This window comes from Theropithecus gelada, chromosome 12, assembly GCF_003255815.1.
Source record: "Theropithecus gelada isolate Dixy chromosome 12, Tgel_1.0, whole genome shotgun sequence".
Taxonomy (NCBI): Eukaryota; Metazoa; Chordata; class Mammalia; order Primates; family Cercopithecidae; genus Theropithecus; species Theropithecus gelada.
Window position 1 is genome coordinate 67,874,938 of NC_037680.1, and position 14,608 is coordinate 67,889,545.

The 14,608-nt window shown below is 38.9% G+C and overlaps 1 protein-coding gene across 6 annotated transcripts in view; it reads left to right on the forward strand.

Moving 5' to 3' along the window:
• Positions 1–14,608, forward strand: part of MYO1B (myosin IB) — a 181,158-nt gene that overhangs the window by 75,433 nt on the left and 91,117 nt on the right. For all 6 annotated transcript variants that reach the window (XM_025404093.1, XM_025404094.1, XM_025404095.1 and 3 more), the window contains exon 4: positions 10,759–10,853. In XM_025404093.1, the coding sequence (XP_025259878.1) occupies positions 10,759–10,853 (95 nt within the window). The remainder of the gene's footprint in view (positions 1–10,758; positions 10,854–14,608) is intronic.

Sequence of the window (14,608 nt, forward strand, 5' to 3'; positions counted from 1 at the left end):
ATACACTCATATAAGCCCTACTATGTTGACCATACACAGTCCTCTTAGAGAAAGCTGTCAGTCACTCTAGGCCTGGAGCCTGCTCAGTCTCTGAGGGGGCTTCTCTCTTCATGGTCTGAATCATCATCCTCTGATGTCCTTTGAGTCACTGATACTCTTTTTAAAATTAAGACGTGGATTTGGTTAAGTCTTGATGGAACTTACTTGTTTTCTATTTGAAAGACTAGAGGAAGGGTTTCTACATTTTGTCTCTGTTCCAGATTTGCAAACCTTGTTTGAACAGATACATCATAAACCCTGGGTATGATGGGATATTGAGCCTCCGGACCACATTAGGATCATCTCAGTCAAGACTGCCCCCAGAATCCTTGGACCTGCTGCTAAGACATCTCTCTGGTGCCTAAGCAAAATAAATGCATTATGCTTATAATCAGAATACACCTTTGAACCATCGTTTTGGGGGACAGAACTGATACAATTTTGCTTTGAGTTCTAACAGATTTCTTACAGAAATGTTTAGAAGTATGAAGTTAAATCTGGCTACAAGGGGGACAAGATTAGGAATGGAGGAGGAGTCATGGTAATGAAAAAAGCAACGTATTTTGACAGCATTGTATCAAGATGACTTGTGAAAATGTCTTGCTTAGATATAGAAATCCCCATTAAGAGGTTCCTGAAGGCCAAAAATGAGAAACTCCTCTAAGACAGTGGCAAGCTGGTGATGGTAAAGAAAGGGTGGCTTTGGAAGGTATTGGGTGGCTGGATGAAAGAAGAAAAGCAAAATTTTAACTCAAAAAAACTTTTTTCTGGTTCTAGTATTCTTCTCTAGTATTCCTCTCCTAGGAAAGGTTTTGTTACCGTTTTCAACAGGCAACATGGACCAAATGACTTGTCCTCACATAACTAAATTATTTTCTAGTTAGATAGTACATGATTTCTCTAAACTGAGCTCCTGAGGGTAGGGACAGTATCCTTTGTATGCCTCTGCCTGACACTCTCCTGACACATAAAATGTTTATGGAATTAATGAGTACTGAATTATCTTAAAATTATTCCCAGAATACTTCCTTCTTTACAGTATCATGATATGAATTTAGCTATTAACAAGGAAGACTCTTATTATTCTTATTTTTATTATTTTGCCAATTCACTTTTCTTTCTGTACACTAGTATATGCAAGCTCAGACATTTCATGGTACATACACAGTGGTCTTGTGTATGTATGTGCAAATATCTATATTCAGGCATCTCATTAATATTGGTAGATTTAATTGAATTTTGCAGCCACTCCATGAAATGGCCACAGATTTGATTTTCCTAAACATGAATGGATTGGCGACCTTGATTCTGTAAGGCACACCCACAGATTCAGCGCCCGCATACCTTTTAGTCTTTTGTTGAGTACCTGCTGCATTTCAGACCCAGAGCACTTTACAGACATCCTCTGCACAGCCCTGTGAGGCTTCAAGCATGAACCAAAGCTTGAAGAAGTTGATAACCTTTTACTACTGCCCATTTTCTCTCCTTTATGCATTAAAAAAAAAATTGGACAGTATGTACTTGGAGTTCCAGTTCAAATGGCATCTCTACCCATTGCCTTCTGTGATAACCTCAGCCAGATCTCTCTGCACTTCCACAGTATATGGTGCTGTTCAGGTCCCCAGCACAGTGCTTTCTAGGGCAGATGGGGCACTGGGGGCTGTCAGAGTTAGAGGAGAGTGTTTTACATTTGACTCTTGTAAACATGAAAGCTTCACTTAGCTAAGCAGTCTAACTCTTTGGGATGTGGATATGATGTACTTTAGATCAGAATGTGTTTCTAAGTTAGACAAAGAAAAAGTGGCATATGAGGTGGTGCTTTTTAAGGCTTTAAATCAGTAGGGAACATCTGTCTGTAAAAAATAAGCAGAAACCATTCTTTTTAATAAGTGCAACATTAAATTTAGCATTAAGTTCTAAAGGTGATTAGCAAGGTCTGTAGAGTAACTTCTCTTGGGATAAGTGTTTCCATGATTTAGTTGCCTGTAACAGTCATAAAAATTGATCATGAAATTAATTGAAATAAGCCATTTTTGCCAAAAAGTTTGGAAACATTTGTGTTGGGAATTTGTTTAAAGTGTACTTACCTTGAACCAGAAAGGCTATTCTTGTAGACCATAAGTGTGCAATTCTTTTAAAAAGAGTTGGGTATTAAAAGGTGATAGTTAGAATTCTTTTGTTAAAAGAGATAGTAAAAATGCTTTAAGAGCTTATTGAATTTGAATTAAGAGCCCCAACTGCATATTTGTTCTTTTCCCCAAGTCGATGTGTTTTGTTAATTTCTGGATTGGGGATATAGCATAATTTCCTCCCGGCTGTCTGCTTCCTCCCAGCCTCTTTCCTTGCATATGCGTTGGGATTCAGATTTTGCAGCTTTCCATGACATGCTGCTTTCAGTAAAAGTCATCTTTCCTTTTCTGAATACCTTTAGGAGTTTGCAGGTATGTTTATTACCTTCTACCCCCTTTTTGTGGGGGAACTTAGATGTCTTTCTTGTTGGGTTTTAAGCTTCTAGACGACAGATTCTCTTCATCATCATCCTTAGAGCCCTCACAGTGAGTACAGCGCCTCTTACCTCATGAGTATCCATGAACTCCTTTGGGAGCCCTGCTCTTCTGGATGACCTCACCCCTGCTTCCACACACTCTTCCATTTTAGTTATTAAGGGATTAAATCAAGGCAGTGGAAGCCATTCATGCTTCATTAATTTGTGAGATAACGGCCTGCAGTAGCAAGGGCAGATAAAGAAGTGGAATTAGCCTTTTTGCTTTTGACCTCTTGCCAAACCCCAACAGGATGCTCCGCTGTGGGGAACTTTCCCCCCTGTGGTGGTTTTGTGCCTAGGGCATTTCTAGGTACTGTTTTCTTTGAAGCAAGTTTCAGAAGGAAGTCCTCAGCAGCACAAGGAATTGCTGCTAAATTCCAAAGAGTGGCTTCCAGGCCCTCAAGACAGATGTTTCCTTCTCTCTGCTTTTATACCTTAAGTTCAGTCCTTTTCCTTCCTGGGATAATTTAGTCTCTCTAAATCCTTTATCTACTTCCTAATGTGTGTCTCCAATACCTGGCTTTTGCAATCCACCTTTGCAAAAGAGTCACTCTTTGGCCCAGTTCACATTCTTACAAGTCCAGTAGAAGGAAAGGTGCTTATTTTGTTGAGTAACTCTTAGCAAGCTGGCTGGGGCAGACTTGAGGGTCTCCATTATGATTTGATAATGGTCAGGCCTCCAGGCTAGAAAAACTTTTGAGGTGTCCCTAAACTTCTTTGTCACGAGGATTACAAATACAAGTTCTAAAATCTTGAAAGAAAACTACCCCTTGTGTTTTAGATTATTTTTTGTAACTAGGATGTGAACTCCTGAAATAACAAGCTTTGCTTATTAGTTCTAATGCTGAAGTAGAAGAGTTTCTTGTCTAATTATGCAGATGTTATGGGAAAGGGGTCCCAATCCAGACCCCAAGAGAGAGGGTTCTTGGATCTTGTGCAAGAAAGAATTTGGGGTAAGACCACAGAGTAAAGTGACAAACAAGTTTATTAGAGAATCAGAGAAACAAAAGAATGGCTACTCTATAGACAGAGAAGCCCCAAGGGCTGCTGGTTGGCTCTTTTTTCTTTTGTGGTTATTTCTTGATCATATGCTAAACAAGGGGTGGATTATTCATGAGTTTTCTGGGAAAGGGGTGGGCAAGTCCTGGAATTGAGAGTTCCTCCCCATTTTAGACCATGTTAGGTAAATTCCAGATGTTGCCATAGCATTTGTAGATTGTCATGGTGCTGGTGGGAGTATCTTTTAGCATGCTAATGCATTATAATTAGTGTGTAATGAGCAGTGAGGAGGACCAGAGGTCTCTTTCGTTGCCATCTTGGTTTTGGTGAGTTTTGGCTGGCTTTTTTTTTTTTTTTTTTTTTGCCACATACTATTTTATCAACAGGGTCTTTATGACTTGTATCTTGTGCTAACCTCTTACCTCATCCTGTGACTAAGAATGCCTAACCTCTTGGGAATGCAGCCCAGTAGATCTCAGCTTTATTTTACCCAGTCCCTATTCAAGGTGGAATTGGTCTGTTTTGAAGATGTCTTACACAGGGATTTCTAGTTTTTAAAACATCGTAACACATGTGAACCATTTTATATACACGTAACATTCAGATACTTTGATTTTCCTTCTTAGTGGTTACATTTGACTGCCAAGATTAAAGTATATTTTTGAGTGACCCGTTTAAAAATATGTGAAATATGGTACATGTTGAGGCTGACCTAGGTAATCTATGAAATTTCAGAAAAATATTGTGAGATCTGTGTTTTGAAAACAAGTGTGATTCTAAAGGAAGAAGAAACTAAAATGCATATTCATCATATCCTATTTTAAAGCCTTACTTTCGAGCTTTATTCGATGCTTTACTGTTGTCATTCTAAAACAGATGTCATCTTAAAGTGATTTATCTTGATGATATTATTTTAGTTTTGTAGCCAGTAAAAACAATCCTTTTCCAGTTATGTAGCCAAAGGAAAGCAACATGGCCACCTATAAGAATGTAAGTGAAATTAGAAAATTACATGTTTATTAAAATTCTTAGGAAAAATGACTGTAGCTCATTTTCCAAGATAATTTTCACCTGCATTCTGCCATCTGTCATGCTATGGCATATATCTTTGTTATATTGGGATGGCAACTATAAAAATCAAAGTGCAATGCCTTTAAAAAAAATAAGTTGTTGTTGCATGGTATGTCTTTTTCTATTTTATTTCCTTTCAACCTATCGGTGATTTTATATTTTAAATGTCATTCCTGTAGGCACATATAGTTGAGTCTTGTTTTTATATTCATTCTTACATTCTCTGCCTTTTAACTGGAGTATTTTGTCCACTGACATTTAATGTAATTATTAACATGGTTAGATTTAATTTGTCATTCAATTATTTGTTTCTGTTTCTTCCCTCTTTTTTTTTTTTGTTTGTTTGTTTTTTGTTCCCCTATTCTTGGCTTCTTTTGGATTATTTGAATTTTTTATTTTTATAATTCCATTTACTTTTTAGTTATTTTGGCTGTAGTTCTTCATGGGTTGTTCTAGGGATTATAATACACCTTAACTTTTTAGAATCCATATAGAGTTAACATTGTCCTGCTTTATGTGAAATGTAGAAACCTTCCAACCATTTAGGTATATTTACCATCCATCTCCCCCTAGTCGCATCTGTTATGTTTGTTTTCACATTGTTTTCTTTTTACTGCATAGTGCACACTTTGCCCGTTGTCATTTATTTTGAAGAAAGGCTTCTCTACCTTTTCTTGCCCTGAAGCTTGGACTATTTAGGAATGTTTACCAGTGTTGTGGCTAGCAGGGGTAACTGTAATGTGTACATAAATTAATTTACCATGCTTATACTGGCATAGGACAAGACTGCAGCGAAGCTTTCCAGGATAAAGGTACAAATAACTATAAAGACTTATTTTCCCTAAAGTTTGACCTTAAGATGTGATAAGATGAATGTCTGGTGGAAGGGCGTAACACTAACTTGACAATGACATCAAAATATCAACTTGGGGATATTTTCCAAGCGGGCAAATATTTCTGAATTAAGAATATGAGACAATTACAGATGTAAAGATATAAGGAGGGCCAACGTAATGCCTCTCCTTAAGAAAACTCAAGGTTTCTATGCAAAACACACCACACATAATTCCCTTTCTCCTTTTCCTTCTCTTCCATGTTCTTGTGGACCACCTCAATCCTGATTGGGCTTAACGTGAAGTTAGAATTGGGGAAGCACATGGAGGCTGGGCATTTTTAAAAAACACTTTTTCGGGGGTTAGTTTAGAAACACCCAGTTTTAGGACTAAACCAGAGCTAGAAAGGAAAAGAAATAGTTGAGACTTGTATATCTCAATTGTAGGTGGGAATTCTTGAGACTGAGCTATTTTGAGAGGGTTGAATTCAAAAGGAGAATTTCCTGGTGTTATTTGAAAGTACTCTAATGAAAAGGAATACCATTTTGAGAGCTTTTGAAGAAAATGACTTGAAATAAGAAGGTGGAAACAGTTATCTAAGTTCAGGTAAGTTTCCTGAGACAAATTTAGTTCTGTTAAACACTTTGGCTAATGGAGAGGTCCAACTACCAGTCCTCAGAATGGATTAGATTAGCTTTGGAGAATGATTTCTGAAGCAACTCTATAGGGAAGAGCCAGAGAGGCTGAAACATGGGGCCATGTTTGAAAGAGCATAAGCTTTGGATCTATTTGGTGTCACAGACATCTTTTCTGCTTTGCACTTGAAACAAACCTAGGAAGGAAATGGCAGGGTGGAGAACATGGAGTTTTGGGAATAGAAGCCCTGCCATTGCGTCTGATGGCCATGAAAGCAGAACCACTCTGATGAACACTCTGAACAGAAATAAAATGGGAGAGGAAGATAAATACCAGCTAGACAATTGAGAACATGCAACCCAGCATTCCACCCTGACAGAAAATAGCAGATGAGCCCCAAACCAAACTTCTAAAACCTAAAAGTGATAGATACAGCTGTTGGGAAACATACTTAGCACTGGGAAAAGTTTGGCTCTCAAAGAACAGCCGTGTAGCTGATCTGGAAATGAAGGGGAGATGGCCTTTAAACATCAGGCTGACCCTATTCTTAGAGCTCAACTAGAGGACAGAAGAGGAGGATAAAACCATGCCCTTAATGTGGTAGGACTAAAACCATGTTTACCCCCTTACGCTATCGTCATTATATTATAATTAACCATTCATTTCTCTGTGTGGTAAATAACAATGCTGACACGGTCACAAAATAATGTGAAGCATATGGGTCACAACTGTTTTTAACTAAAGACTTCTCTAAAGATTTATTTAGGTTCCTTAATTACAGAGTGGCTTGGAAGACTGGCATGTGGTTTCAGTTTATAGTTATAAATGTTGGAGCTGATGATGGGTACGTGCTCATATTGCCAGAAAGGGAGAGGAACAAGATTGGGAGGGGGATTCGTGTTCTTTGGGAGCCTCCCTCTTGCCTTTTTTTTTTTTTTTTTTAAAGAAAGTGAAGATCTGTGTTTATAAGAAATAAGTGTGATGACATTTATACTGTCCTTGAGATGGGTATGCCAGTAGTTACAAGCCAATTTTTCCAGTACTTTAATTGGTAAATTTTCATGTCACTTTGAACTCAGTGGCTCTCTAGAATCCTGAAAAAATAAATCCCTTTTAGCTTTTGTCTGCTATTAAAATTATACTCTCTAGGCCGGGCGTGGTGACTCAAGCCTGTCATCCCAGCACTTTGGGAGGCCGAGACGGGTGGATCACGAGGTCAGGAGATCAAGACCATCCTGGCTAACACGGTGAAACCCCGTCTCTACTAAAAAAATACAAAAAACTAGCTGGGCGTGGTGGCAGGTGCCTGTAGTCCCAGCTACTCGGGAGGCTGAGGCAGGAGAATGGCATAAACCCAGGAGGCGGAGCTTGCAGTGAGCTGAGATCCGGCCACTGCACTCCAGCCTGGGTGACAGAACAAAACTCCGTCTCAAAAAAAAAAAAAAAAAAATAAGTATTCAACTTAGGTTCTTTGACTTAAAATCAACTCACTACAGGGTCATTTGGTGATCTTCCAAAGCCTCGTGTTTTGTTTTTTTTTTTTTTTTGTGTGTGTGTGTGTGTATGTATGTGCCATATATGTTACTCATTTTTTAAGTAATTTTGCATTATTTTGGAACCAGTGGTAAATATAATGCAAAGTTGTAGTCCTGGGAGCATGGGAAAAAGGTCTGTATTCAACAATACATAAAGAATTCAGTGAATACGTATTATATATTGGAAAACATCTTTTGTGTTTGCTGTAATGTGTTTTCCTACATTTCTTGCCAATGATGATAATGAAAGTGGCCTCTCGAAATATTGTCTGGACATTGGAGGAGCAGCAGGGGAGGAAGGCTCATCAAAAAATCTAAGCAATGCTTTCCTTCCCTGCATGAAGGTCATAGAAGAAATGAATTTCCCAATGTTTATCCTTCTTCGTGGAGCTCACTCCAGTAGAGACTTTGCCACTGCTTCGAGAGAATCCACTCATTCATCCATCCCTTCATTTATGACTTGGTGTCGGTTACATTTCATGTTTATGTCTCTGTGGCATAAACATGGCATAAAGATTAATTAGAATGGCTCTGCCCTAGAGGAGTTTATATTCTGGTAGGGAATAAGAAGGTGTGTACATAACTAATTATAACACTGAAAGATTTTCTGACATTTATTCAGAGCTTTATAACTTTCAAAGTGCTTGTATGCACTTTTATTTGGTCTTCTAAAGTATATGACTACATTCTCCATGTTGGAGATGAAGACACTGAAGTTCAGCCATGGTGATGACTTGCTTGAAGTCAAGTAGGTGTTGAGATACATCTATAGGACCCAGGGAATTGCATCTGAGATGTTTTCTGCCTCTGTGTTCGTTATTTTCCACGATCCCCATTATGCAGTGGTGCACAGACTGGGGAATAAGAGAATATGAGAGAAGGTTAGGGCCGCAAGCTGCTGTGGAGCTTGAGCAAGGCTTTGGTTGTGTAGAGAATGGTTGAAAGGGCTTTGAGAGACAGAAAGAGATCAGTGTACATTGTTCAAAGGAATAAGCTAGAACAACCTGTTACTCAAAAAAGACCCTGGTGTCAAGATCTTTTTATTACTTTTTTTCTGTCTGTCGTTTTTTTATTCATACATCATGCAACAAATGTACTTAGAGTATATAGTACTTATTATATGCAGGGCAGCAGACTCACTGATATGAGGGTTACAAAGTAAGAGTAGGGGTGGCTATCCTTGAGATTCTCACAGTAGGTCAGTTGGAAGGTAAGATACGCTGGCAAATAACTGTAAGAGAACATGATGAGAGAGGGAAGAACGTGATTCACAGTATTTCTGGGTTTAAGTTATGACTCTTCTGAGAATGGGATCACGGGCTTCTCATGTCATCTCTTAAGACCATGTTTCTTTAAAGAGGCTAGCATTTAATTTTGCAGATCTGTGTTGAAGAGTAAGTCCAATTGTGAATCCTAGGACACTTTACTGGGCTCCTGGCACATCGAAGGTGTTCAGTAAATTGTCGTTATTTATGGTTCCGTATGCCTTTGGAAGAAAAGCCAAAGTCCTTGACTGGTATGAACAGCTCTCTGTGATCTGGTTGGCCAAATGTACACTATTCCTGTATCCCAGTCCTTCAGCAGTCTCCTGCAAACTGGTTGCTCTCACATGCACCCTTATCACCCTGTGGTCTGTGCAAAATGCAGAGGTGCTATATCCCAGTGGTCAGTCTCAGGCATTAACTCTGGCCCTGCTGTGTCACACTGGCAGTGGACCTCAGCAAGTTATGCCTTTGCTTTGTGCTGGTCTTATTGCGAGATTTAAAATGACTAAATGTAAAGAGCTTGGAGGCAGTTCTGGTACATGGTAAATGTGGATATTATTAATTCTAATTACCGTCTGACTTTGCTACTGGCTGTTTATCATCCTGCGCTGAAGCTTCCTATCAGCTCTTTTGTTTTTCATTTGGAACCTGCCTATCTCTCTCCCCAGCTCATCTCTTATCCTCTCTTCATTATGCTTTGCTTTGCCTTCCAGCTACATGGAACTGCCCATTATCCTTCACCCCACCTGATGTTTTGGCCTTTATTTTTACCTAAAAGGCATTTGTCTTGCTCATTCATTCTTTAGGACTGAGTTTTCTACCTCTTGAGTTTCTTTGAGTCCAATTTCCACCCCTTTGAGGTTTCTGTCTTGCTCTGCAATGCTTTGCACATACCTTTATCATTGGGCTTAATGTATTGGCTCCATTTTCTCTGTCTCTTTCTTTCCTGCTTTTGACGGAGAACTCCTGAAAGAAGGGGTCGAGCATTACTTGTCTACATTCCCAGCTTGTTCTTGACACATAGTAGACTCTCAACAAATACTTGTTAATAAATGAAGTGAGGACTTTACCTATTTTAAATTAACTTATCGTCAGAATCATTTTTTCAATTAGCTAGAAGGGGCAAAATTTACTTTAGTAAATTTTGAAGTGGGGAAGATCAACAGGAGCACTGCCCTGGCCTTAATTGATAGAGGCCCTTTGCCATCCTAAGGCAGGGTTCAAAGTTTGGGAGGCTTGGGCCAGACAAAAACCCTGGCAAACCCAATTTTGCCTCTGATGGATCTTAGAGTTTCAGTCATTTGTTTGTAAAGGCAGTAGTTCTGTATTTAACTTATTGTAGTTAAACACAGCTATTTGGTATTTGATAGTATTTTTCTAATGTTTGAAAAGATTTTTTCCCTCCACTATATTGAAACTTCAGTGTATTGTCCTGAAAAATCTCAATATCATCCCATTTTAGACATGTGGTGTAATGTTTTCTCCTTGTTTGTCTGAGTTACCTGGATTTTAGTTTAACAACCCATAAATGTAGCTTACTGGGTTTATAAATAAATAAATTATTTATTTATTTATTTAAATAATAAATCATATCATTGGAGTACAATAAAACAGTACTATTTTGGTTAATAGAGAATACATGGAGGAAGGTAACATGGGCCACAAAGGATGGGTTTATTTGTTTATGGATTTTAGGAATTAAAGGGAAATAAAAGGTGATAGCTTGCTTTCCATAAGCATATCACAGTAGCCCTTTAAGAAGCTTGTAGTTCCATCTGATAAACACATAATAATGATCTGAATTCTAAGGACTTTTTTCCCATTATCCCCTGCAGCTTTGCCCTTTCGGATGAAGCATACAGATCCCTACGAGATCAAGATAAGGACCAATGTATTCTCATTACTGGGGAAAGCGGAGCAGGAAAAACAGGTAAGGCTCCTACTAAGCAACTCTGCAGAAGGTAAATGACAGAATGACAACAGCAAACAAAGAATGACAACAGCAAAGAGGAGAAGTGGGGCCTCCTTAGCAAGATCTGTCACAAGGCTACTGTGAGGGTGCTTCTGCAGGAGGATACTGGTTAGGATCACAGAATGTTCTCTGGACTCCCCAGAGAAACAAGGTGCCTATCCAAGGGGATTCCAACCAATATGAAGTCTAATGCTGGATGGTGCAAGATCTTTTTACTTTTCTCCCAAGACATTAAACCTATGTGCTCTTGCAGATTCAAACTGCTTCCCCAAGAATGCCAATTTATTTAGGTTTTAAGAGAGTACAAACACACTCTACCTTTGCTAAAAAGTGAGGGAGGGTACCAGGAAAATGCTAACATTTTACTCAAGAGTTTTCCTCTGAAGCCTGAAGAATTGAGATTTTTATATGTATTTTTTAGACCTGGCAAGCTTTGCATAAAACAACCCTCCAAATGGGAGGGTTATGCTTTTTACCCCTTGCGCTTTTAATAAATGCAATTCATATGATTGGTGGTCTTAAGTGAGAAAAATGACTTTACAGATGGTGCCCAGCTACCTGGAAAAGATTCAGAAGAGCCACATTCTCAGAATCCAACCTTAGAAAGGTTAAAGCTGCTGTTGTCCGTGGTTTTTTTTTTTTTTTTTTGATGGAACTGATGAGTCTGTGGAGGAGGAGGATGGTGAGGGAGATGGTATTTTCATAAGGTTTCATCTGTAAAATGCTTTTGTTTTATAGATAAGATCTGATAATTGGTCAATTCTTTTAGTATTCAAAGGTGGGATTTTAAACGTTTCTATTCTGCGTGGCTGTTTAGTTGTCACATTTACACATTTTGAGTTCCCAGTGATCAAGAGAAGAAAATCTGCCATAGGTATTGAGTCAGCTGACTGAATCCATTTTATTCACAAGCTCTTAGAAAGATTTGTGCCTTGAAAGGCTCACTATCTGCATGGAAATGGTTTTCCTTCTACACCTACTCTTTCCTCCACTTTCCTTAGGAGTAACTCCTCCCTCTACCCCATGCAGCTGAAGAAAGAGTGGTTAGATGAGTGTGTCCAGCCTCCTTTCTTGAGCCCTTTGGAGACACTGAGCACCATTGTTTTGCAGGGCTAGGCAGGTTCTAGGCTCTAGGTGGTCAGAAATGAAGGGAAAAGGATTGGCATGTAAGAGCCTTAGGTAACAGAAAACATGGTGTCATATTGTTGAAGGGATTTTAGTTGTAAACCATCTGGTTTAGGCTCCTCCACATGGGATAGCCAGACTCCTTTTGTAGTGATGAAGTCTCACCGCTTTGAATGGCGCCCCCCTGGAGTTGTCGTACAGGTTCAGCTAACAAAAATTCTTCCTTACCTAGAGTTCAATTCTGCCTCTACCCATTGGTCTTCAGTCTGCTATCTGGAACTTTACCATATTAGTCTGCCTTATCCTCTACAGGACAATCACTCAGTTATTTGAAATCAACCATTTTATCTTCCTAGGGCTAAAAATCCCTTTTCTTCAAATTTTCTCATTTTCTACACATTGACTTATTCATTCATCCAGAAAAAAATTACTGAGTACCAACTTGGTGAAAGGTACTGTACTAGGGACATAGACACTGACCTTGCCCTTATCACATTTAGTTTAGTAGGGGAGATAAACAATAGCTCTTTGCATAGACATATATGTATGCACCTATACATACAAATTACATGCAAAACATAAGTGGAGTAAAGGAAAATCACATGGTGCTTATGAGAGCACATTACAAGAAGAATTGGATCTTACACATATCTCATTGTCTTGGTCCTGTTCTGGAAACATCCTAATTTGTCAATATGCTTCATGGAATTGCATACCAAAAAGTAAACAGAATACTTGAGATTTGGTCCTGGTTGTGGTGGAACTCTTATCCTTCTTTTTCTTTTTGAGACAGAGTCTCGCTCTTGTAGCCCTGGCTGGAGTGCAATGGCACAATCTTGGCTCACTGTGGCCTCCACTTCCTGGGTTCAAGTGATTCTCCTACCTCAGCCTCCCAAGCAGCTGGGATTACAGGTGCCCACCACACGCCCAGCTAATTTTTGTATTTTTAGTAGAGACGGGGTTTCACCATGTTGGCCAGGCTGGTCTCGAGCTCCTGACCTCAGATGATCCGCCCACCTTGGCCTCCCAAAGTGCTGGGATTACAGGCATGAGCTACCGTGCCTGGCCTGTTATCCCTCTTAATGTGGACCCTGGGCTTCTATTAATATAAAGCATGTATTGACTCATACAGGTCTTTAAACCAAGTAAGATATTACAGGATTTTTTTTTTTCCACAGTAACTTCCATTAGGTCAGATCTGCTCAATCTAGTATTGATGAACAAAATTATTTTAAACTTACATGTAGAATATTGTATTTATTTTTATTAGTTTTGGTCCATTGTTATAACCTCTTGAGAAGCTGACAAATGCTGATTCTTTCCCTTCTCTTAGGATTGCTGTCATTTTGCTGAGTAATAATGATACTAGCTAACCCACATTTAGCACTTACCACGTGCTGGGCAGTGTGCTTATTTACATGTATGAGATAAGTATTTTTGTTATTTCAATTTTTATGATGGGAAAATAGGAACACAGAAACGTTAAGCAATTTGCCAAAACTTATACAGTGAATAAGTGGCAAAGCTGGGATTTTGAATGCAGGTAGTGTAGTCCTAGAGTCCCTGCTTTTATCCACTGTACTAAGCTGCATCTCTGTACCTTGAACATGGTACAGAGTAGTTCTTGAACATGGTTCTTTCTGAGTGCCATACACTTTGCCCGTTTTGGTAAGTCTCCTTCAGCTAGCTTCCCATGACTTCTTAAGGGATGGATTTTGTATTGTATTTCTACTAGCTAATTTAATGCCTGCCATACAGTAGGCAATCAGTACATATTTGAATAATTGAATGAACACCATGCACTAATCCAAGGAGCCAGCCTCCTGTCTTTATTTAAGTAATTGACAAAAACACTAAACAGACCGGGCCAAAGACTGATGTGTATGAAAATTGCCAGGTCTCATTTAAAATATAAGTCTATCTTACTAAAAATTAGTTGATTTGCTTAGTTCTGGGTATCTTTATCTTTCTCTACTTATTTCCTTAGGCATTCTCAACTATTCAATAATGTTAATGTGTTCTACATTTATACTTCTAATTAAAATACCTCTTGGCTGATCTCCCATCTAATGTATTTACTGCCTGTCTCACATCTCCACTTGGGGTCTCACATGCATCTCAGACTAAGCATGTACAGAATGGAACTCTTGATTTCTGTCTTTACCCTCCTATAACCAACCTTTCTGATCTCAGTAAATGAGACCACTAGTCAACCTAGTTATCACACTAGAAATGTTTGTTATCCATGATTTCTTCATTTCCTGTATTTCCCACATCAAATCCATTTCTCAATTTTGTCAGTTCTGGCTCTGGAATATATCTCATACCAGGCTCTCTCTTCCTTTTCTTTTTGTCCACATGGACACTCACAAGCCACCTACCGTTCTCTCTCGTGAGGATTATTCATAGCAATGTCTAATGGGTTTCTCTCCTTTCTCTCTTGATTACCCCTAATTCCATCTTACAGACCCCAGTCTTTGCTTGTTCAGATCTCTCTCTCTCTCTCTCTCTCTCTCTTTCTCTCTCTCTCTGTCTCTGAACCTGTGGGAAACTTTACAGGACATGGGCATCTTGAGAAAATGCTTTTA